General features: G+C 55.4%; 1 protein-coding gene across 1 annotated transcript; it reads left to right on the forward strand.

The window, feature by feature from the left end:
- Positions 1,340-22,406, forward strand: ITGA5 (integrin subunit alpha 5). Its single transcript, XM_018047641.1, has 30 exons — positions 1,340-1,805; positions 8,047-8,177; positions 9,744-9,856; positions 9,989-10,109; positions 10,292-10,353; positions 10,444-10,489; positions 10,756-10,881; positions 11,104-11,148; positions 11,284-11,327; positions 13,207-13,263; positions 13,438-13,490; positions 13,772-13,980; positions 14,256-14,447; positions 14,670-14,715; positions 14,889-14,990; positions 15,188-15,243; positions 15,375-15,529; positions 15,844-15,981; positions 16,112-16,179; positions 16,532-16,682; positions 16,768-16,860; positions 16,979-17,058; positions 17,149-17,229; positions 17,342-17,447; positions 17,799-17,951; positions 19,074-19,160; positions 19,271-19,384; positions 19,992-20,093; positions 20,604-20,726; positions 21,315-22,406. Exons 1-30 carry the CDS (start codon positions 1,441-1,443, stop codon positions 21,396-21,398), a joined length of 3,303 nt encoding a protein of 1,100 aa, XP_017903130.1. The 5' UTR covers positions 1,340-1,440; the 3' UTR covers positions 21,399-22,406.

Below are 23,035 nucleotides of genomic sequence, written 5' to 3' on the forward strand. Positions count from 1 at the left end.
ATTTTCACCTAGAGGTTACCTTCGCAGTAGTGCTGTGCTTTAAGATCCTGACCTGGAGATTCTTTGGGTTCCTCGCCTAAGAGAGGGTCAGGACCTGCAGATGTGGAAGTGGGACCAGAGCCAGCATCACCCCACGGTCTGACCAGCTGGCCTCTCCCTTGGGCTGCGCTGACTCTGATAAGGGGCTTTTAAAAAAACAGCTGGGTGCTTTGGGACAGGAAGTAGAGTTTGAGAAGACTCCTAGCAAAGGAAAAAGTATTGATTCTCCGCGCTTGTATTCTGAGTCCCCCAAGCCAGAGTGGGCCAGGGACTGGAGAAGAGAAGGGTCAGAGTTCCGAGGGAGGGGTGTGTATTATTCTGGAAGGGGTGGAGTCCTGCAGGAAAAAGACAGGAAGACGGCTGGAAAGGAGAGGAGGTTAGGAGAGAATCTAGGCCCCTTGGTCCCCCTCCCCCAGACTGAGATAAAGGCTAGAATTCTGAAAGGTGATCTCATCACACAGAGCCAGGACTGGGGGAAGGGGTGGGCAGGGGGGTCACTGCCTTCTCCTGCTACAGTCGCTTCCTCTACAGTCATAGGGAATCTTGGGAGAATGGGGTCCTGGGTTCCAGCTCCCAGGCCATAAGGGCAATAGAAGCCAAATGTTGGGCCCCTTTGCAAAACACTACCGCCACTGCCACCCCCACCCCGACCCCATCCCTTCCTACAATTTTCCAGGTTTGTAGCAATCAGGCCAGTTTAATCAAGAAGACACAGAAGGGCCAAAGCAACCCCTTCTTCACCACCACCAGGCTCTTGGTCAACCTCCAGATTCTAGGAAGGGACATTTACAACCAAAAAGGGGGAGGCTTGGACCAGACATCTCCTGGTGAATAACCGCAAACTCCTGGACTCCTGAGTTTTCAATTCTAGCAACTTGGGGGTGGGGCGTGGGGAGCGGAGAGCACTGTAGGTCCTCCATCAGATCAGGCTGACTGGCAGCACTTTGTACCTCAACTCCTGAGTCCCAAATCCAGCTGGCTGGAACCCAGGCACCCCGTGGCCCCGGAAGGCAAGGGGGAATCCCAGTTGGCCAGCTGCCAGAGGTGTCTCCTCTCTCTTTAGACCCCGGAGTCTCCTCCCTGAATTAGTGGGGGAGACCCCACACACATATTTCACACTCCCTCCGCCCTCCAGAGGTGATTCCTTTCCTCATTAGGAAATTCTCCACTCCCTTTTTCCGACTCCTTTTCCGAGCGTTTACGTTGTACATCTGGAAAGGATGCGAGAGGAAGGAGGGGGAAGCAGAGAGAAGGAGGGGGAGAACCCAAACCCGCCCAGTCTGACCCAGTCCAGACAACCGGCCTCCAGCTGGGGCTGGGGCGAGGGAAGTGGAGAGGTGCGGCCCCCCCCACGCCCCTTCGGGGTGGGGGGCGCGGGCTCAGCGTTCCAGGGACCCAGGAATGCCCCCCCGCCCACCCCCCCGGCAGGCGGGGGGAGGGCTCAGCCGGGAGTTTGGCAAACTCCTCCCCGCGTTGAGTCATTCGCCTCTGGGAGGTTTAGGAAGCGGCTCCGGGTCGGTGGCCCCAGGACAGGGAAGAGCGGGCGCTATGGGGAGCCGGACGCCAGGGTCCCCTCTCCACGCCGTGCAGCTGCGCCGGGGCGCCCGGCGCGGCCCCCGGCTGCTGCCGTTGTTGCTGCTGCTGCTGCCGCCGCCGCCCCGGGTCGGGGGCTTCAATTTGGACGCGGAGGCCCCGGCAGTGCTCTCCGGGCCCCCGGGCTCCTTCTTCGGCTTCTCGGTGGAGTTTTACCGGCCGGGGACGGACGGGTGAGTTGAGGAGGGTTGGCGGCGGGCTGGCGGAGGGCGGGGGTGCGCGCCTGGAGACTGGGGGCGCGGCTGGAGTCTGGAGGGGACCGAGGCTTGAGTTTGGGAGGCGGAGTTTGGAGGAACTGGGGCTGGAGTTGGGGGCCCGCGCTAGAGTTGGGGGCCCGCGCTGGAGTAGGGAGGGGACAGTGGCCGGCGTGGTGGGGGGGTGGGCAGGAGTTTGAGAGCGATCAGCGGAGAGACGTGTGGGGTGGGGAGAGGACACGAAGCTGCAAGCTGGAGAAGTCTGGGCAGGGGTCTTGCGGCCAAGAGAGAGGAGGGCGCGGGAAAGGAGAGCAGAGGGTCTCTGGTTGAGACTGGAGAACTGCGGGGACCGGAGGCGGATGGGGACGGAGAGGGGGCGCGGAGGCCAGGAGGCTTTCGAGAGCACTGGGGAACCCCGGGACCCCTGAGGGCCATTGTGCTCAGAGAGGACGAGACGAAGCAGAATGAGCTGTATGGTGTGTGTGTAGTAAGAAGGAAGTCGGAGGCTGAAGGGGTCCCGGAGGTTAAATGGGGGCCAGCCTCATCCTCCCCTCCCCCCCTCAACTCAGACTGGGAAAGACCCGGGAGGGGGATGGCGGCTCCCTCCCCTTCCTCCTCGGTCTCCTACTCAGCCCGCCACCCCCTACCCCATCTCTGTTCAGACGCGGGGATCCGGGAAGTTGGGAGAGTCCCGGGACTGTGGTCCTGGGGGGCGCTGGGGCTGGGGGCTGGCTCAGCCAAGGGCGGGTACTGGGATGTGTCGGGAGGGGTGTGTGTGCGCGCGTGAAGGGGGGTGGGCGGTTTCCCTCTTCCTCTAGCTCTTGGGAGGAAGAGAAAAGCTGATTTCCTGTAGCTAGTCGGCTGGAGCCGAACTGAGACCGGGACTTCTGGGGCTGGGGTCGGAAGCTGGGGAGACGCGGGCTCCGAGGGCCCAAGAGCGTCAGAACACAGGACCTCAGCGACCGGGAAGTCTCCAAGGAGGATCCCAGTTCCCAACTCAGCAGGGTAACAAGCAGCCTGGATCCTGTGTGCCCACAGGCTTGGGGAGACAAGCTGGGCAACATAAAAACAAGGGTGTTTGCTTAAATGTGGAGAGTGAGGTGTAGTGAGAGGGGAAGGAAGCTGCTCCCGGGCTGGGACAGGGACTCCCGGTGCCAGGTGACTGATCTCGACCTCTGGAGGAGTTCTCTTTCTACGTCTCTGGGCCCTGAGCCCGCCACTGCTCCTCACCATCGCCCGCACCACTGCTCTTCACCACCAGCACAACCACTCCTGGTGTCCGGGTTTGATAGGCTCTCTGTCAAGGAGGTGAGCTGTTTTTACACATGCAGTCAGCTGGTATCTACTCATCCCGTTCCTTTTGGAGAAAAGGGGTTAATCTAGGTAATTCCACTTGGGTACAGGGACAGATTTCTCCTTTGTCTGGAGGACCTGAGGATGGGGAAAAAAGAAAGATGGTTAGGCTCCAGCTGTTGGTTCTGGACTATTCAAGGTCCCCACCCAACCCCCACCCCACCCCCCTGGCCTCTTGCCCAAACCCCATTGCATCACCCTGGCCTGGAGTCTCTGCCAGGCCTGGCCTCCCCAAGGCCCCCTCAAACTGCTTACCGCAACCCTAATGGAGAAGAGAAGAGGGAGGGAGGGGATGGGATCCTTCCCCACATCAGGGCACCAGGGCTGGGGTCAGTTATCTGGCTCTTTACCTTCCTCTTACCCAACCCCCACCTAACAAGAGTGTCATCTCCCTTTTAAAACATGCCTCTGAAGCATCTGGACTTTCACACATTCCAGGTTCCCTAGGTGCCTGTTTGGCCCCTGGCCTGATCCTGCAGTCCCCAAAGCCCTTTTCTAGAGCAGGACCCAGCATTCTCAACCCCTCCCCCTCCCCTTCTGCTCATCTCTCCTCCCAAGAGAACCCAGGTGTCCAGCTTGCACACCTCCCCCTCTCATTTTCTCTGTACAAAGCACTCTTAGAATAGGACTTGGAACATTCCACCTCCCCAGTGACCTCCCTCCCCACCACAGCTGGGCCTCCAAGCCCTCCTCCCTGCAGGGGACAAACATAGCCCCTCACCTGGGGCCATCGCTGGAGAGGGAGGGCCTCGGTGTTCTCAGCCTCCTCCCTCACCTCTCACGGTGGAAACTGAAAGGGCATCAGAGGGCAGGGTAAGCAGGCATCAGAGGGCAGGGTAAGCATGGAGAGAAGTTCCACGGTAGGAAAGGGCCAGGCTTTAAGTCAGGTTGAGCTGGGTGTGCATCCAGGCCCCACCTCTTATTTTTTGTGTAACCTGGGGTGAGCTACTAAAGACTTAAATCTTGGAACCTGATCCTCTCCTGAAAATCAGACACCTACCTTATGAGGCTGTTCTGAGGACTAACTGAGACAATATGTATAAAGGGACCTGGTCCACAGAGGGTGATCAGTATACATGGGAGGCCTGACTTTCATGAGGTACCTAATTTCTGTTTCTGGTTCCCTCCTCCCTGCACACCACCTAGTTCATCTAAGTTTCTCACTATTTCTTCCTGGCTTTTAGTATTTGCTTATAGCAGTACTAAAAGCACATTTCTTTGCATTTTCATACCAGTTTTTCTGTTGGATCATTACAAAAATCCTTGCCTTAGACAGATGAAGCTTACTGTCCCCATTGTGTGTATATATATGTATATATATTTATATTTCAGGAGTTATGACTGTGAAGGTTATGAAGGTTAGAACTAGAAGTCTGTTTAGAGACCATCCAAGAGCAACCCATCATCTTACAGGTAGAGAATTCAAGTCTTGGAAAGGGGAAATCAGTAACTTGGCCCAAGAGGTGCACTTAAAAGGTGCACCAGCCTTAGCCTACCTCCTTAGCCCTTTGTAGTACTGCCACAAGTAGAGGCAACTCTTCCTCCTCAGCCAGCCAGGCATCTCCCTGGAGAGTACAATGGGGGACCCAGAACCAGGTGTTTCCTCTGGCCTGGCCAGGGCTGCTGTAGGACCTGCAGGAACTGAGTCGGTCCATTTGCTCCTCTCCACCCCCGACCTTGTTAGGCCATCAGAGTCAAACAGTAACCATGTATTGAACAGGAACTTGGTTAATCAGAAGCCTGACTGGTGAGATAGTGGAGAGGAGGGGACAAATTGGCAACAAGGTAGACGAGGTAACAGGACTCCCAGCTTCTGGCTCTTCCATTGGAAAAGATTCTGAGTGATCCTGGACATGTGACTTAACTTCTCTGGGACTTAGTTTCCCCCTCTGTACAATGAAGACAGGGGACTGGATAAGCTGTATTTTTTGTTAACGTTTTCTTTCTTCTTTTCCATCTTCCTTTCTTTCTTCCTTTTCTTCCTTCCTTCCTCTCTTTTTCTTTCTAATTCAAATGACATCTTACCAGGGCATTCTACATAAAACAGAGACAAGAGATTGCTCTGAAAGAAGGGGAGCAGTGTCAGGACCAAATTGGCTTCCGCTTACTCGATGTGGCAGCCCTGAGGCTTCTCCAAGAAAGTCTTCAATCCTGGAGATGCCCTCCTTGGCGCCTTCCAGCTGGGGCAGCCTGTGTCTCCAAGAACCAAGTCTAGTATACCAGGGTTCTGAGGCTTCAGAATAAATTATGGCAATTACTTTTTCCCTTGGTCTCCATAGTTTGGAAGAGTTTATCTGCCAAGCTGCGCTGAGGAAGGAATAATTAATTCCTTTTTCCTGTTTTTTATCAACTAGAAGTTAGAACAAGAAGACATCCATAGCTGCCAATCAGAGCTTCTGACCAATATGAGATAACCAGGTTCCCCACAGGAGTCGATATAATTACAGCCCAAAGCAAATACACTTGAGGTTTTAATTAGCCTGGGCTGCCTTATCAGGTAAATGCATGATTTCCGTTAGGCTTTCTGAATAATGAAAATAGCCCAAGGACCCTCTGTTGTTACCTTCTTGGACCCCTAGTAGGATCCATCTGCTGTAAGATTTAGGAAGCAGGAACCAGGAGTGGGAGAATAAGGATAAGCTATGTGAGGTGCCACGCCGGACACTGGGTGCCTTGCTCGGCAATGGGGGAGGGCACTATTGACTGGACTTGGAGGAGATGGGAAGGAAGGGCCATGCACCCTCAGTTGTAAGCCACAGGCGGTGCGGGGCAGGTCTGAGTTGGGATCTGTGTCCGTCGCCTGCATGCCAGATCCCTTGAACCTTCACTCAGCCACAGCCTAGGCCCCTGTCCCACAAGCCTGGGGGATTTATAAACCTTGTAAGGCCCCTCTCACACCTCCGCCCCCTCCACAAACTCCAGGCTTCTTCCTCAGGCTTTGCTTCCCCCACCCAGGGAAGTGGTGGGAGAATCGGGGGTGGGAGTAGGGTCCCTTGGCCAAGGCCTGGAAGAGTATCAGAGCTCTGGAAGACTTTGAGGTAACCATTGCAACCTCTTCACCCAGAGGAAGCAGGAAAGGGTATTCCCAAGTCTCCACTGAGCTCGTGCCTGACCCAGAACTCCTGTACCACTGCTGTTTTCTGGAGCTGCCTCTGCTACGGGGGATTGCACCCCTCTTCTCCCCCAGCCCTGGGGCAAGGCAATCTCTCCCCAACACCAACCTCACCTACTAGGCCTGGCAGCCAACCAGGTCACTGTGCCTCTGAGTAGCCAGCTCCCACCCACCCCCAGCTGGCTGTACCGCCTGAGTGAGAGGGGTGGGGCCCAGCAGGCGGGTGGGAGACAAACGGAGAAGTGAGAGGTTGGAAACAGACAGGAAGCCACAGGCAGTAAACATTTCCTGTCCCCAGGGTAACCGAGGCTGGCACCCCACCCCCCATCACTCCAGGAACTCTCACTCCGGGCCTCCCCTCCTGTTGCTCTGGACCCTTCTTCTCCCTGCTCCGTCCTCATCCTCTGGTCCAGCCACCCTCACTTCAGTCCTTTGGAGCCGCTCCCTCTGGTGCTCCCATCCTGTTCCTCTTGGACACCACCCCTTCGCCCCTCCCCTACTCAGTGTGCCTGCCACTGTCACCCATCCTGTCTCCCAACCCATCCCCGTGTCTCACACACCCCTGATTTTGTGATCTCTATCATAACCTCAGACTTGGGGACTCCCGGTAAGAAAGGCTGATGCAGGGATCCAAATATCAAGAAAAGGGTGGGTGTTGGGGGTGCTGAGAGCTGAAAGGGGCCAGAATCCAACAGAGATAGACAAGCCCAAGATGTGAGATAGAAGAACAAAGGGGGACAGACCTAAAACCAGAGCCAAGAGCACAAGCAGTCATGGGGCAGAGGAACAGATTGAGAAGCAGTGCCAGAGGCAGATACGGGAGGAGAGCAGAGGCCAAGGCTGGCAGGGACACTGGGTCAGTTGCCCCGGCTGCCAGATGCAGTCCTCATGGGAGACTCTGGAGGAGAAAGCCCAGAGGGCTGCCAGCTGCACTGAGGCCTTGGAGGCAAAGGACCCAGAAGTGATAGAGGCAGAGCCAGAGGCAGGAAGATTACCCAGGACCTTCGCTGACACCACACCATTACAGAGGACCCCCAGCAAAGGCAACCTCCTCCTCGTCCTCTCAGGGGGAACGAGGCACCGTGTCCATAACTGAGAGCCAGCAGAGCGAGATCTGAATTCGGATTTGAGGGATGGTGTATGGGAAAGGTGTTAAGAGGCTGAGACAGAGATCCAGTCGGGATGGGGAGGTCCCACCAGAGCCCAAGGTGAGGGCAGGCCCAGGCCCCGGGGAACAATCTGTTCTCACCATCCTCCAGGGCCTCTCTCCTCTTCTACTGCCTGATTTCCAGGCCTCACATTTTCCTCCTACACACCCCAGGGCCGGGCAGCCGGACGCCTGGGTCTTGCCCAGAGAAGGGCTTTGGCTTGGGAGCAGAGGGTAGGTAAAAGGACTCTGGGGTTCCAGGGGCTGCACCTCCAGTCTTCGCAGGTCCATAGGGGAGATGGGGAAGTTGGGGTCCAGGCCCTCTGGCCCCAACCCCTTCCCAGAATTGACTCTGGTTCCTCCCTCTAATGACAGGGGAAGGTAGGAAAGGAGAGGGTCGGGGGAGGGGGAGGAGGGGCTGTGTTAGTGACAGCGGCACATGGGAACCGCCTGACTCCAGCCTGTGCCTCTGGCATCCGTGGCATCTTCGGAGATATAAATACAACTCGGGGGGCATCTATCCCACCCCCAGCCAGCCCCTCCCCGCCTGGGGAGACTGTAGAAGAGTTAGGAGCCCCCCTGAAATGCCTCTCCTTTCCTCTCCGTAGGGTCAGCGTGCTGGTGGGGGCTCCCAAGGCTAACACCAGCCAGCCGGGAGTGCTGCAGGGCGGTGCCGTCTACCTCTGCCCCTGGGGCACCAGCCCGGCACAGTGCACCCCCATTGAATTTGACAGCAAAGGTAACCCGCTTCGCAGGTCGGGGAGGGACTAAAGGGTGGGACTGAGGCTGGGAGGCGGGGCCCAGGCGGGATCTGGAGCGCGGGGCGGAGCCTAACCAGCTCCAGGGCCACGTGCTCCCGGGCTCTGGGACTCCAGCTCCGCGCAGCAGCGGTGCAGCGGCTCCCCGTGGCACTCACACCACGTTCCCAGTCCAGCCCAGCCCAAGGAGGGCGGGCATGATTCAGAAACATGTGGCTCTCATTTTCCCTGAATCACCCACACTCTGGGAGGCCAGGGCAGTAACACAGACAAAGACAGGGAGAGTCACAGAACCTAGTCCAATTCTTTTAACTAAGCACAGACTAAGTGATAATGCGTGCCAGGCTCTGTGCTGTGTGCTGCAGGGGCTTGAAACATGATTAAGCCACCGACCTCAAGGAGCTTAAGGTCCCGAGTAGATGCAGAGATGGACCAAGGGAGACAGGCTGAGAAATAGTAATAACAGCTAACACTTGAAGAACACTTGCTATGCACTGGGCAACGTTGTTGGCACTTTACACATATTAACGCACTTCATCCTTTGAATGAGGGCATGAGGTATTATTATCCCCATTTTATAGGAAATGGGTTAAGTAACTTGTCTAAGGTCACACAGCTAGTAAAAGGTGGAGCAGGGATATGAACTTGAGCAGTCTGGCTCCATAGAGCAACTGGGGTGAGGGGACAAAAGAGGAGAGCATCAAAAGACAGAGACAGTGAGGGAGGGGTGGTGTAAGAGCACAAAACCAATTGATTTTTTTTTAAGTATATATTTATTTATGTGGCTGCATCCAGTCTTCATCATGGCATTCGCGTAGATCTTTCATCGAGGTCCACGGACAGGCTAGTTGTGGTGCACAGGCTTAGTTGCTCTGAAGTGTGTGAGATCTTAGTTCCCTGACCAGGGATGGAACCCATGTCCCCTGCATTGAAAAGTGGATTCTTCACCACTGAACCATCAGGGAAGTCCCTGATTATTAGTATTTTTTCAATCTGAAAGACAAGTGAGAAGCAAAGGAATAAGAAAGGCTGTCTTAAGAAAGGCAGAGAGGGCTTGGAAGGATAGAGACAGACAGACAGACAGATGCATGAACACACACACACACATAGACAGGGCAGAGATCCAGAGCTGTAAGAAAGGTCCAGGTCATAGAACAGGTGCTAAGACACAAGCTCAGGTGTAGACACACGTGCACCCAGAGGGTTGCCCTGTCAGGAAATAGGCATTCTTCCCCACCTTATCACAAGCATCCTTGTCCCAGGTGGGTGAGGAGGCGAGCACACCAGGGGACTGCAACTCTAGAAACCCCAGATTCTGTGTGTGTGCACCTGTGCATATGTGCACACATGGGTGTATGTGCACACGTGCAGCAGCAGATGAGTCAGGCCACAACAAGCAGACTGTAAAGACCCTTCCTCACTTTCCCTCTCATGAGTCATGGGCTCAGGGCTTGCAAGTGCTGAGATACCCCTAGGCTGAGGGCAGGGGCTGCTCTAAGGCTTGGCTGCCCACAGCTGGCATGACCCCACTTTATCACTTCCCCAAGGCTCTCGGATCTTGGAGTCCTCAACGTCCAGCCCAGAGGGAGAGGAGCCTGTGGAGTACAAGTCCCTGCAGTGGTTTGGAGCGACAGTGCGAGCCCATGGCTCCTCCATCTTGGTGAGGGCCCAGCAGGCTGAGTGCCATGATGGGCCAGAGGGGTAGTGGTTGGGGATAACAGCACAGTGAGGAGGGAGGGAAGAGAGGCCCTGTGGACTAAACCTGGCACCTCCTCCTCCTGGGCCCTCCCAGGCCTGTGCTCCCCTCTACAGCTGGCGCACCGAGAAGGAGCCGCAGAGTGATCCCGTGGGCACCTGCTACCTCTCCACAGGCAACTTCACCCGGATTCTGGAGTATGCACCCTGCCGCTCAGGTAGCGCAGGGGTGGCGTGAGTCCCCACAGTCCCCCACCCCCAATGGCCTTGATAGCCCACTCTCTGGCCCAGGGAGTTCCTTTCTAGGGCCCCCTCTCCCCTTGCCTTCCCCAAACTCTCTGCTGTTTCCTGCCTGACCCTTCTGTGCAGAGCGTCTTCCCAGCTCCTTCTCCTCTTGCAGATTTCAGCCAAGAAGCAGGGCAGGGTTACTGCCAAGGGGGCTTCAGTGCCGAGTTCACCAAGGTGAGAAGGGATCTGGGAGGAACCTGGCTGTGGGTAGTGGATGCAGGGGAATCAGGACCAGATGCAGACTCACCTTCTTCCCCTGCACAGACTGGGCGTGTGGTCCTGGGTGGACCAGGGAGCTATTTCTGGCAAGGTGAGTCCATCCTCCACTGTCCCTGCGTCCGTCTCCCGCACCCAGCCTCTCATCCCTCTCTCAGCCCAAGACCACCATCCTTCCTTCCTCTGACCCTGTCCCAGTACTCCTCTTCCTGTCCTCTGAGACTTACCTGTCCTCTCCCACCAGCCTCCAAAAGCTTCCCCTCCTTGAACCAGACTCCTGAATGTCTCCCCATCAGCCCCCAGTGCCCCAATCCCTGCCACCTCCTTCTCCGGCCATCCCCTCTTTATCCCCTTCTCCAGGCCAGATCCTGTCCGCCACCCAGGAGCAGATTGCAGAATCCTATTATCCCGGGTACCTGATCAACCCAGTTCGGGGACAGCTGCAGACTCGCCAAGCCAGTTCCATCTACGATGACAGCTACCTGGGTGAGTGAGCAAATGAGTGGGAGCTGCGGGGGAAGAACCTGGGGAGGCCCCTGTCCTCACTCACCCCTCGCCTCCCTTCTCCCACCCAGGCATCCCCAGCCCCTGGCCCCATGTGTCATGTGTGGGTTGACTATGAAGGCTCAGTAGGGGTGGGGAAGGAATGGGCCAATACAGAGGGGTCCCCAAAGCAAGAAACCTAATATCCATCCACCTGTCCCCCAGGATACTCTGTGGCTGTGGGTGAATTCAGTGGTGATGATAGAGAAGGTGAGTGTGTCCCCAGGCTGGGGCCAAGGGAGGGGGCAGATGAAGACCCCAGATCTGGAGCCCCAAGGACTGAGACATTTTTGTCTGACTCCCCTTCCCCTGCCCTTAGCCTGCAACCTTTTCTTCCCTTTCCAGACTTCGTTGCTGGTGTGCCCAAAGGGAACCTCACCTACGGCTATGTAAGGCCCAGCCTGACCCTCCCTCCCCTCACCCCCTCCCCTGCCTAATCACAAAGAACCATGCATGGTGATTTGGGAGGGTTCAAAAAGTGGACCAGAACACAGGCTCTTGGGTCAGACCAGGGTTCAAGTTCTGGCACTTACTCTGGATGAATCTGTGATTTATTCCTATCCCACTTCATTCTGTAAAAATCTGAGTCTGCTTAACCTCTCTGAGCCTCACTCTTCTCTAAATAATGGGATAATAATAGTTCTGACCTCACAAGGCTCTTGTAAGGATGAAGTGAGATAAGGCACGTGAAAGTACTTAGTGAACTCTTAGGCAGGGTACAACTGTAGTTGTTATTATTAGACCATGGCGAGTGCTTTAAAAAGGATATAGATAAGAATGCCATAGGAGTCCATTCAATTACCAACATTTATTAGGGCAAGGTATGAGATAAGAAGATGAATAAGACATCACACCCCGTCTTGTAGGCTTCTAATCAAGTATGTAAGATAAGACATACATATGATGGTAATCTAGCTTGCAGCTCTTATGCATATGCCCCTCAGTGCATCGGGCGCTGTCCACTCGTGATTTCTATTCTTCCCAACAAGCTTATCGGGGGAGATATTACCAGTCACATTTTACATATGAGAAAGCTGAGACTCGAAGAGACCAAGTAAGTTAAGATCACCCAGTTAGTAAGTGGCTAGACAGAGATTTAAAACCAGACCTGTCTTATTCCAAAGTCAGCATTCTTTCTGCACTAACATAAATTTCAGAAAAGTGGTTAAGATGATACAGCAGTTTGGGGGGAGTAAGAACCTCCTTTCTAGGGTGGGGATGGATCAGAAAAGGTTCTGTGAAAGGCCAGAGGAGATGAGGAAACACAGCATCCTAGACAGGAGCATGAGAAAAGCGTGGAAGGAAAGGGAAACAGTTCAGGCCAGTTTAGCATGGGCTGACTGACAGTGGAGAGACTAAAGAGAGACTGGGGGAGTCCTTGGTGCTCCAGTCGCTATGAATCCATGCTTTCAATGCAAGGGGTCTGGGTTCAGTCCCTGAACATGAGGGAACTAGATCCTTCACGTCACAACGAAAGATCCTGCACGCCACAACTAAGACCCAGTGCAGCCAAACAAACAGAAAAAGAGAGGCTGGGCAAAAACAGGCTGGGTGCAGAGTCTCCAGGGCCTCAGAGGACCAGCCAGTAAGCTGAGATTGGGCCATGGCTGCAGGGAAACACCACGATTTCCCAAGCCAGCAGTGTCCCTCCTAGACCAGCTCTAGGGTGATCAGTCTCGGTGCCGTGGGGAAGGACACTGGGGGGAAGGGAATGTCCAAGGCAAGGGGAGACCAGGGCTTTCTCCAGCATTCCTTGGGGAGGGCTCACACCAGAGGAATAGCAGCAAGACTGGGGAAGAGAATGAGGAGTCAAGAGACCAGTAGAGCCCATCACTAAGGGGCGACATGGGCGAGACGTGAGTGTATGTGGTTTGGGAGGGCTGGGGCATGAGGCTTCAATCATTCAGCTAATAATTAGTGAGTGTCTGCTCTCACCAAGCATGACTTTAAGCTCTGGGGAGAAAGCAAAGAACAAAACAGCTCCTGCCTTCACTGATCTCACATTCTAGTAGGTAGATCAGATGCACAACAGACAGATAAGTACGGAATCTCTCAGTAGTGGCTGATAGGTGACATGGAGGAAAACAATGAAGTCCACCTGAGATGGAGCTACCAGTATAGAGATAAGACTATGGCGAAGGCAAAGCAAAGAAGGGAATTACGGGACAAGTGGTCTGTGTCTCCAAGGAATGACTGCCCCTGAGTATCCTGCACCCATCTGTCCTCCATCCAAGTCTGGGACCAATGGGTGTATCTCCTCATCCCCAGGTCACCATCCTTAATGGCTCAGACATCCGGTCCCTCTACAACTTCTCAGGGGAACAGGTGAGGACATCCCCTCTACAACCCAGCTTGGCCCTCTGCCAGCCAAGCCCTGGCCCTGAGTCATAAGCTCAGCCCAACTTCTCAGGCTCCCTGGAGTCCCTGACTTACCCCCACAGCCCTTGTTGATTGACTCCCCGGTACTGACCCGCTGCTGCCGCTCTGTCCCCCTACCAGATGGCCTCCTACTTTGGCTACGCAGTGGCCGCCACAGACATCAACGGGGATGGGTGAGTAGTGGAGAAGGCACAGCGGTGCCCTCCCCAGGGGTGAGGAGTGGGGGTGGGACAGAAGAATTGAAGGAGAGTTCCTCTCTGGATTCTCCTCCTGCCTGCATACCCTCAGCTCAGGGGCAAGGAGAGAGCTGAACGCCAAAGGCCAGATCTCAGGCCTCTCCCTTGGGTGGGAAACAGCCGGGAATCCAGGATGCTTGGGCTTTCCTGGTGCTGGGACTGAAGAGGGGATGGGGAAGGACAGGGTCTCAGGATGCCGATGTTTCCCCCATCCTCAGGCTGGACGACTTGCTGGTAGGGGCGCCCCTGCTCATGGAGCGGACAGCCGACGGGCGGCCGCAGGAGGTGGGCAGGGTCTACATCTACCTGCAGCGCCTGGCTGGCATGGAGCCCATGCCCACCCTGACCCTCACTGGCCAGGATGAGTTTGGCCGGTTTGGCAGCTCCCTGACCCCCCTGGGGGACCTAGACCAGGATGGCTACAATGGTAAGCACGCTATGGGCTCGAGTGGCTGAGGAGGAGCCAGGGGCCTGAGTCAGAAGGGATCTGGGGAGAGGTAACTGTCAGATAAGATAACCAAGACCTCCCAGCGTCTCCTGGAGGATTTTAATCCCAATGTCTAGATCTTGGGGCTTGAAGAGTTTAGCATACTGGGAATGACAGATGGGAAAAACAGGATCCTGGGTCCTGGGGTCTGGTGGTAGAGATTTGAACTCCTGGATTCCTGGCCTGCTGACTGGTGTGTGTTGTGTATTTTGCAGATGTAGCCATCGGGGCTGCCTTTGGTGGGGAGAACCGGCAGGGAGTGGTGTTTATATTCCCTGGGGGCCCAGGGGGTCTGGCGTCTAAGCCTTCCCAGGTTCTGCTGCCCCTGTGGGCAGCTGGCCAGACACCGGACTTCTTTGGCTCTGCCCTTCGAGGAGGCCGAGACCTAGATGGCAATGGATACCCTGGTGAGTGGTGCCCGAGGCCCCTTTCACCTGAGAATTCCCTGGTCGCAGACCCCCTAGCCTCTCTAATGCATTTGCCTAAGCTCCTGGGTGCAGTTCTAGGATGTGCCACCAGATGGCGATGCCCCCTCACTTCAGCCTCCTTGAAAAAGCAGCCAGAAAGGGTTGGGAAGAATTCTGTTTGGGGGCCTGCTATATGGGGTAGTTTCTTTTGATTTCTTGCAGATCTGATTGTGGGGTCCTTTGGTGTAGACAAGGCTGTGGTATACAGGTATGAACTCGGGCAGGGGATAGCCTGGGAAACACGGGAACTGGGGGATTTCTCAACAGGGCTGAGTTTGGGGAAGTGTACCAACTGGGATCCTGGAGCTCGGGCATCGGCTTCCTGTGCCCGCGTTCCCGAGGAGCCTTAGTTCTTTGACCCCCCACTTTCACTCTTGGCAGGGGTCGCCCCATTGTGTCTGCCAGTGCCTCCCTCACCATCTTTCCCGCCATGTTCAACCCAGAAGAGCACAGCTGCAGCTTGGAGGGGAACCCTGTGACTTGGTGAGTGGGGGGGTGGAGGAGGGAGATTGCAGGATAGAGTTTGGGGGTACCTCATCTGTGCCTGGAAGTGGGGAGGGTGAGCAGGCCTTTGAAAGGGGGCACATGGGCCCGTCCCAGTCCGGGTCTGTCTGGGAGGCAGGCAGAGAATACAATGCCTGTTCCAGGTGAATACACCAGCTTTCCTTTTGGTCCTCTAGCATCAATCTCAGCTTCTGCCTCAATGCTTCTGGAAAACATGTTCCTGACTCCATCGGTGAGGGAGACTGCATGAACCTTTCGGGCACTGGGGCGGGGGTGGAAGGGCTGGGGACCTGGGGACCTCTTTTCTCTCTGGATAAATTAGGAGAGGGGAAGATGCTGCTTAACGTACATGCACGGCCACAGGCTTCACGGTGGAGCTCCAGTTGGACTGGCAGAAGCAGAAGGGCGGGGTACGGCGGGCGCTGTTCCTGGCCTCCCGACAGGCCACCCTGACCCAGACCCTGCTCATCCAGAACGGGGCTCGGGAGGACTGCAGAGAGATGAAGATCTACCTCAGGGTAGGGGCAGGAGGGCGGGGCATGGACTGGCTTGGGGAGGGTGGCCACATAGAACCGGGGACCCCTCCTGAAGGGAAGAGGACTGGGAGATTCCAGTGAAGGTCCTGGGTCTTTGGGGGGCTGGGGCAGAGTGCCTTTCTGTCCGAGGAGCTGGGAACCAGGCTGCCTCAGAAGCAATGAGCGCGGTTGTTGGGACACCTAAATTCTTGAGGGTCTTGCATGGACAAAAGGAGATGTGAGAGGATGAGGAGCAGGGTCGCCAAGTCCCCTGTGTCCCCTGACTCTGTGAACCCTCCCCCCCACCGCCGCCCCAGAACGAATCAGAGTTTCGAGATAAACTCTCCCCGATTCACATCGCCCTCAATTTCTCCCTGGACCCTCAAGCCCCAGTGGACAGCCACGGCCTCCGGCCAGTCCTACACTACCAGAGCAAGAGCCGCATAGAGGACAAGGTGAGGCAGGGTGGGGAGACAGGCCAGGAGGAGAGGGGCCTGGGCCCCTGGGGACGGGGCCCTGGAGCGGGGAGCTGACAGCTTGGGAGGCAGTCGCAACTCCCCCTCTCACGGCTGCCCCACTCTCCAGGCTCAGATCTTGCTGGACTGTGGAGAAGACAATATCTGTGTGCCAGACCTACAGCTGGAAGTGTTTGGGTGAGTGAAGGCTGACGTCAGGCTGGGGGGTTCCAGATGCTGAAGTCGCCTAGCAGGACACGTGGAGCTTGGAAGCACCTGGCACGTGGAGAAGAAGAAGAACATATCAGCTGGCTGTGTGACCTTGGGAAATAATGCAACTTCTCTGTATACTGGGAATAATAGCATCTATTTCTCTAGCTTTTTGGAAGGATTAAATGAAATAATCTACATAAACCATCTAGCCTAGTGCCTGCCATAAAGCTAGAAGTCAGTGAACGGTGTCTATTATTATTATATTATTATCGTTATGGCCCATTGTCTGGCTTGGGGATTAATTCTCCACTGTCCCCGACCCCTGTGTCCCCTCCAGGGAGCAGAACCACGTATACCTGGGCGACAAGAATTCTCTGAACCTCACCTTCCACGCCCAGAATGTGGGTGAGGGTGGAGCCTACGAGGCAGAGCTTCGGGTCACGGCCCCTCCGGAAGCTGAGTACTCGGGACTCGTCAGACACCCAGGGGTGAGTGAGGACCCACAGGAGGGGCTTGGGAGGAGACCCTGCCAGGGGGACACCGAAGCCTTACCTGCACCCACCCCACCTCCAGAACTTCTCCAGCCTGAGCTGTGACTACTTTGCTGTGAACCAGAGTCGTCTGCTGGTGTGTGACCTGGGCAACCCCATGAAGGCCGGGGCCAGTGTAAGTCTGGGGCCATCTCACGCCGAGCTGAGCTGGGGGGAAGGGAAGGAGGGCCGCAGTTGGTGTGTGGCAGACGCCCGGTCTAACAGCCCGCTTGTCTGTCCTCCCTGTCCCGCAGCTCTGGGGTGGCCTTCGGTTCACAGTCCCTCACCTCAGGGACACGAAGAAAACCATCCAGTTTGACTTCCAGATCCTCAGGTAGGGAGGGGGCGGGGCAGGGGCAGAGTCCGGCGCAGGTGGCATTCTGGCTGGGCTCTAGCACCATCAGAGTCTCTCCTCGTCCCACAGCAAGAATCTCAACAACTCGCAAAGCGACGTGGTTTCCTTCCGGCTCTCAGTGGAGGCTCAGGCCCAGGTCTCTCTTAACGGGTCAGTGCCCGGGCAAAACAGGGCGTCTCTGGGAGGGGAGACGGACTTCTAGCAAACGAGGCATATGAAATGGGGTCCCTTCCACTGTCCTCTAAACCACCCTGCTCTGCAGGGTCTCCAAGCCCGAGGCAGTGCTATTTCCGGTGAGCGACTGGCGTCCCCAAGACCAGCCGCAGGAGGAGGGTGACGTGGGCCCTGCCGTCCACCATGTCTATGAGGTGCGCGGGCTGCTGGGAATGGAGGGCGGGGCTAGAATGAATGACAGGGAAGGAGGAGCCAGTATGAGTGACAGATGGCTGGGGCCAGCCTGAGGGGCTGAGGGGAAGAGGGGCAAGGGGGGTAAAGGCCTGGACAGGATCAGTGAGAGACCAGCCAGCTGAGTGACTTAGAAGGGGAGGATGGAGCCACCTCCAGGAGGGTTGGCTGGAAAGGATTTCTTCTCTGCCCATTGACTTCTTGCCTCACTCCTGAGACTCAGAGCAGAGCAGAGTGGGCCACTGGGACCCGGGTCTCAACAGGGAAGAATCGCTCCCTCCCTTCCCATGATGACTGTGCCTTCCTCTCCTCAGCTTATCAACCTGGGCCCCAGCTCCATTAGCCAGGGCGTGTTGGAGCTCAGCTGTCCCCATGCTCTGGATGGCCAGCAGCTCCTCTACGTGACCAGGGTCACAGGACTCAACAACTGCACCACCAGTCACCCCCCCAACCCAGAGGGCCTGGAGGTGAGGGGCCTGGGGACTGGCCGGGAGGTGGGGGGCACCAAGTCGATGGTAGTTGGGGAAGTTCGCAGGGACCTAGAAGAGCTAATGAGGATGTGCCTGGAGCTAGGGCTTAGGCCACTGGAAGGCAGTCAGAAGTCCCACAGACACCTTGAGGCCCTGGGAGGGGAAAAGATTGTTTTAAGCACTGCATTTCTGTCTTTCTGCCTGAAGTATCCTTCCCTGAATCCATGTCCTGGCATACTCCTAGGGCCCAGCTCAGCACCACCCCTTCTGGAAAGCCTTCTTCAGACCCACTCCCCTAGACCCCAGTGTCTGTTTTAAAGTTCATTTTATTCATAGACAACATTTAAATTAAATGAATGACTGTACAGAACCATGTTACCAGCTCAGGGAATATCACAGGAACCAAAATTTACAAGGTCCCTACTCATGGAGTTAGAGGAGGGTAAATAAACAATAAGGTTTCCCAGGTGGTACAGTGGTAAAGAATCTTCCTGTCAGTGCAGGAGATGCAAGAGAGGAGAGTTCTATCCCTGGATCGGGAAGATCCCCCGGAGTAGGAGATGGCAACCCACTCCAGTTTTCTTGCCTGGGAAATCCCATAGTTAGTGGAGCCTGATGGGCTCCATGGGGTCACAAAGAGTCAGACATGACTGAGCAACTGAGCGTGTGCACACAATAAAAAATAGAGAGAGGAACAGATATTGAAAAGTGCTGAAAGTGCAGTGCTCACATGCTGGGGTGGGGTGGAGCTAGGAGCGTCTGAGCTGGATCATCAGGGAAGACCTCTTGAGGAAGGAACAGGTGAATTGAGTATGAAAGATAAGGATGAAACTGCTTGTGAAGACTCAAGAAAGAGTATTCCAAGCAGAGGGAACAGCTAGTGCAAAGGCCTCAAGGCAGAGACAGTGCCCTAATTATTTATTGACACATCGCCTCCTCCTAAACTCCAGGGACCAAATCTTACTCATTTCAACGACGAGTTTCCTGCCTTGCCATAGGAGGTGGTCAGTTGCATGGATGGAAGACCAGGTCAAAGCTGCTTGCAGACCCCAAATGCAGGCTGACTCAGATGCTGTAATGAGGTGGGAGAGGCAGCTAATGGTCTCTTTCCTCTTCCAGTTGGATCCCGAGGGTTCCCAGCACCACCAGCTGCAAAGACGGGATGTTCCAGGTCGGAGCCCTGCCTCCTCAGGGCCTCAGATTCTGGTAAGTTGTCCTGAGAATGAGGTCTGGGCCCAAGTGTTGAGTACCTCTGTGGGTCCTCAGAGCCACCAGAAGGGCAGAACTCACGGTTCAAGCCTCCTATTTCTTCCCAGAAATGCCCAGAGGCAGAGTGTTTCAAGCTGCGCTGCGAGCTAGGGCCACTCCACCGGCAAGAGAGCCGAAGTCTGCAACTGCATTTCCGCGTCTGGGCCAAGACTTTCCTACAGGTGAGGGAGCCTCACCTCAGTCCTGACCCCTGACCCCTGACCTTCAGGTCTGCTGGACTGACTCCCGCTTTCCCCACTGCCCTAGCCACCCCTTTTGTGACTGGGACCCAGACATCCCCACTCCCCTCCCTCACTGTTGTTTGGACAGGGCTGTGTGTGCTTGGCGACACCTAGTGGCCTCACTGGGAGCGACAGCTTCCCTTTTCTGGCCCATTAGGAGTGGAGGGCTGGAGGGAGACCAGCCGGCAAATAAGGGCAGAAAGACAGAGAGGATGAATCCATCGTGGAGAGGCAAGCAGATGTATGAACAGGAAATAGTAGTCATTTGTTGAGTGCACACTATGGGCTAAACATTGTCCTAGGTGCTTAGCCCATATTAATGACTCAAGAAATTTTTTTTCTGTTAAACATGCCGTTATCTAATTATCCACTGTTCAGTTATAACTATTTAGTTACACATTTATTTTCTCTTATAAGGACTATATAGAGAGATTCAGAGAGTGAGTTCAAAATAGGGAAAGATTATAACCAGAGCCAGAAACTGGGGAGCCCGATGTCCTCCAGATGCCAAGAGGGGCCACCCTGAACACCTTTCCCCCACCCACAGCGGGAGCACCAGCCATTTAGCCTACAGTGTGAGGCCGTGTATGAAGCCCTGAAGATGCCCTATAAAATCCTGCCTCGGCAGCTTCCCCAAAAGGAGCTGCAGGTAAGTCTAAGGCCAGCAGGCTGGGCCGTGAAAGACAGAGTTCTGGGCCTGGCACGAGGACTACATGACGGGCGCTGGCCCGATTATGGTAACTAACATTGACTGAGCGCCTGCTGTGTGCCAGGCACTGTGCTAAGTCCCGGGAACACAGCGATAAACAAGATGGACAGGGCAGTGAGAAGACTGTGACAGGGTCAGCATGTTTAGACCACATCAGAGGGGACTTGAACACACACTTGCAGAACTGGGAAAGGCTGTCTGGAAGAAGTGATGTTTCAGCAAGACCTGAAGACTGCATGGGATCTACCAGGCTAACCGGTCAGGAAAGGAGTCTTTTCTGGGGAGAGGAAATGAGCAGGAGTGAAGGCCTGAAAGAAACAGTAATGCACATTTTAGAAATTTGAAGTTCAGAATTCTGTTAGCCTAAAATGGGAGTGGCAAGTGGGAGCCAGGTGTAGGGTGGGAAGAACCAGACGGCTTTCCAGTGACGTTTCCTGGCTTGCTCCCCAGGTGGCCACGGCTGTGCAGTGGATCAAGGCAGAAGGCAGCCACGGAGTCCCTCTCTGGATCATTATCTTAGCCATCCTCATTGGCCTCCTGCTGCTCGGTCTGCTCATCTATATCCTCTACAAGGTCAGCCACATCCTATTCGACTTGGCCTTCTCTCACCAGGTTCTGCCCTTGACCTAGCACACTCCCTAGTAGCTGCCTCCAGACCCGTTCTCCAGCCACACGCATCCCCTCTGGACACTGCCTATACCATCCCTTCTTTCATTCTACAGCCCCTAGCTTAGAAAGAGTTCTCTTGACTCAAGCTGATAAGTTTACCAATACTTTCAAAATCAAGGTGACTCACACATGTGGCCAGTGTGTGGCACATGTGTGTGTCACCTCCACCAGAAACCCATGGTAGCAATCCCTAACTGATCATACTCTAGAAATAGCCTCAGAATCCTTCCCAAGAGGCAGCCACTTCTAGGCAGCAAGACTTCAAATCTGTTTGCCATCCCTGGCTTAACTGTGGGCATTTTTACAACACCAAAGCAGCCCAGCCTAAGGCCTCCTGGCCCATTAGACCTCTTGGAGAGGTAGTCTTCACAGCCTGAATTTGGGCCACTTTTGCAAGATGGGGAGACTGGAAGCACTGAAGTCATCTTTATCCCCTCCTGGGATAAGATCTGCAGAGAACTAACTCAGTTCTCCCTCCTTCCTTCTCATTAGCTCGGATTCTTCAAACGCTCCCTCCCGTACGGCACCGCCATGGAAAAAGCTCAGCTCAAGCCTCCAGCCACCTCCGATGCCTGATTCCTCCCAATCTTGAAGGGCCAGTCCCCCCACCCTCAGTCTACTGACAGGGAGGGGGCTGGGCGCTTCCTGAAGGTGCTGAGGGCCAGGGAGAAGCTCCTCTCCCCAGCCCAGAGACATACTTGAAGGGCCAGAGCCGGGAGGTGAGGAGCTGGGGATCCCCTCCCCCCATGCACTGTGAAGGACCCTCGTTTACACATGCCCTCCTCATGGATGAGGGAACTCAGATCCAGGGACAGAGGCCCCAGCCTCCCTGCCACCTTTGCATTTTGGAGAATTTCCTGAAAACACCTTGGAACCAGAACTAGGGGATCCAATCCCAGTTCTCCGGCTCAGATGTGGCACCAGGACTTCCTGTCCAGCTCCAACCCCGAAGAGATCTGTCGTCGGCCTTGCCAGAGATCCACAGGAAGCCCCCAGCCAAGAGCCTGGAACCTGGGGAGCGAGACATGGCAGCTCTGGACAGCCCCCACCCCGGTGGGCCAACAAAGAACACTAACCATGGATGGCACCCCAGGCCCAGCTCAGGACAGATCCCACACCAGGATCCACGCTGGCCCAGAAGCAGCTCCAAGGGGAACCAGAACTTTCACAGGGCCAGATCGAACCTGGGGCCGGGGCCTGAAGTTCACCTGGGACCCAGACTCAGACGTTGGTAACCTAACTAGGCAGATCCAGGACATTTGAGCCTGCTCCAGACCTGGGCCTGGAGACCAAATCCACCTCTGACTCAGGAGAAGTCAGGAATTGCCCAGGACCCTGAAGGGGCCATGATGGTAACAGATCTGGAACCTTAACCCCGGCTGGACGTAGGCCCTCTCAGTCCTCCGCAGAAAGGGGAGCCTGCTGTCCCGGGCCTGCGGGTTTGGGTTCTGCCCACCAGCTGCACTGACGCTGCCCCTCCTCTCCCTACCCAACCCTCCCCTCACCTCGGCTCCGGACACCCGGGACTTATTTAAACTCTGTTGCAAGTGCAATAAACCCGGCCCGGTGCCCCCACTGATCAGAGCTGGAATCTGTCCTCTCCCTACTCTTTCCAGATCTTTCCTGGAACCAGGCCTCTTGGTGGATGGGAAATGTTTCTTGCAGTCTCTTTACACTGGGAGCCAGGAGTATGACCCCCAGGAACTGTGGAACTAGTTTTGGGGGTTACCTTTTCTTACATGGAAGAGATGATGGAAGGGGTGAGAGCAGGACTTGACTCCTGCCCATCCCCCAGCCCCACCAGATCTGATGCCAGCGCCTCTAAGAGAACAGAGAGAGGAATTCCTTCTCTTTGGATTTGAGGGTTAGGGAAGAATACGAAAGGAGAGGTCAGAGCTGAAGGTGGAGGAAGGTGGCCCAGAAGATTCACTTGGGCTTCCAGAAATTAGAATAATGAAAAGGGTTGAGAGAAAAGGCCACAGAACGAAATCAGAAGAAAGCCAGTTGGGTTTGTGTTTTGTTTTCATTACCCATTGTATTCCGATGGGTGCTGCTGCTTTTGCTGCTAAGTCACTTCAGTTGTGTCCGACTCTGTGCGACCCCATAGATGACAGCCCACCAGGCTCCCCCGTCCCTGGGATTCTCCAGGCAAGAACACTGGAGTGGGTTGCCATTTCCTTCTCCAGTGCATGAAAGTGAAAAGTGAAAGTGAA

Source organism: Capra hircus, chromosome 5 (assembly GCF_001704415.2).
Source record: "Capra hircus breed San Clemente chromosome 5, ASM170441v1, whole genome shotgun sequence".
NCBI classification, from domain to species: Eukaryota; Metazoa; Chordata; class Mammalia; order Artiodactyla; family Bovidae; genus Capra; species Capra hircus.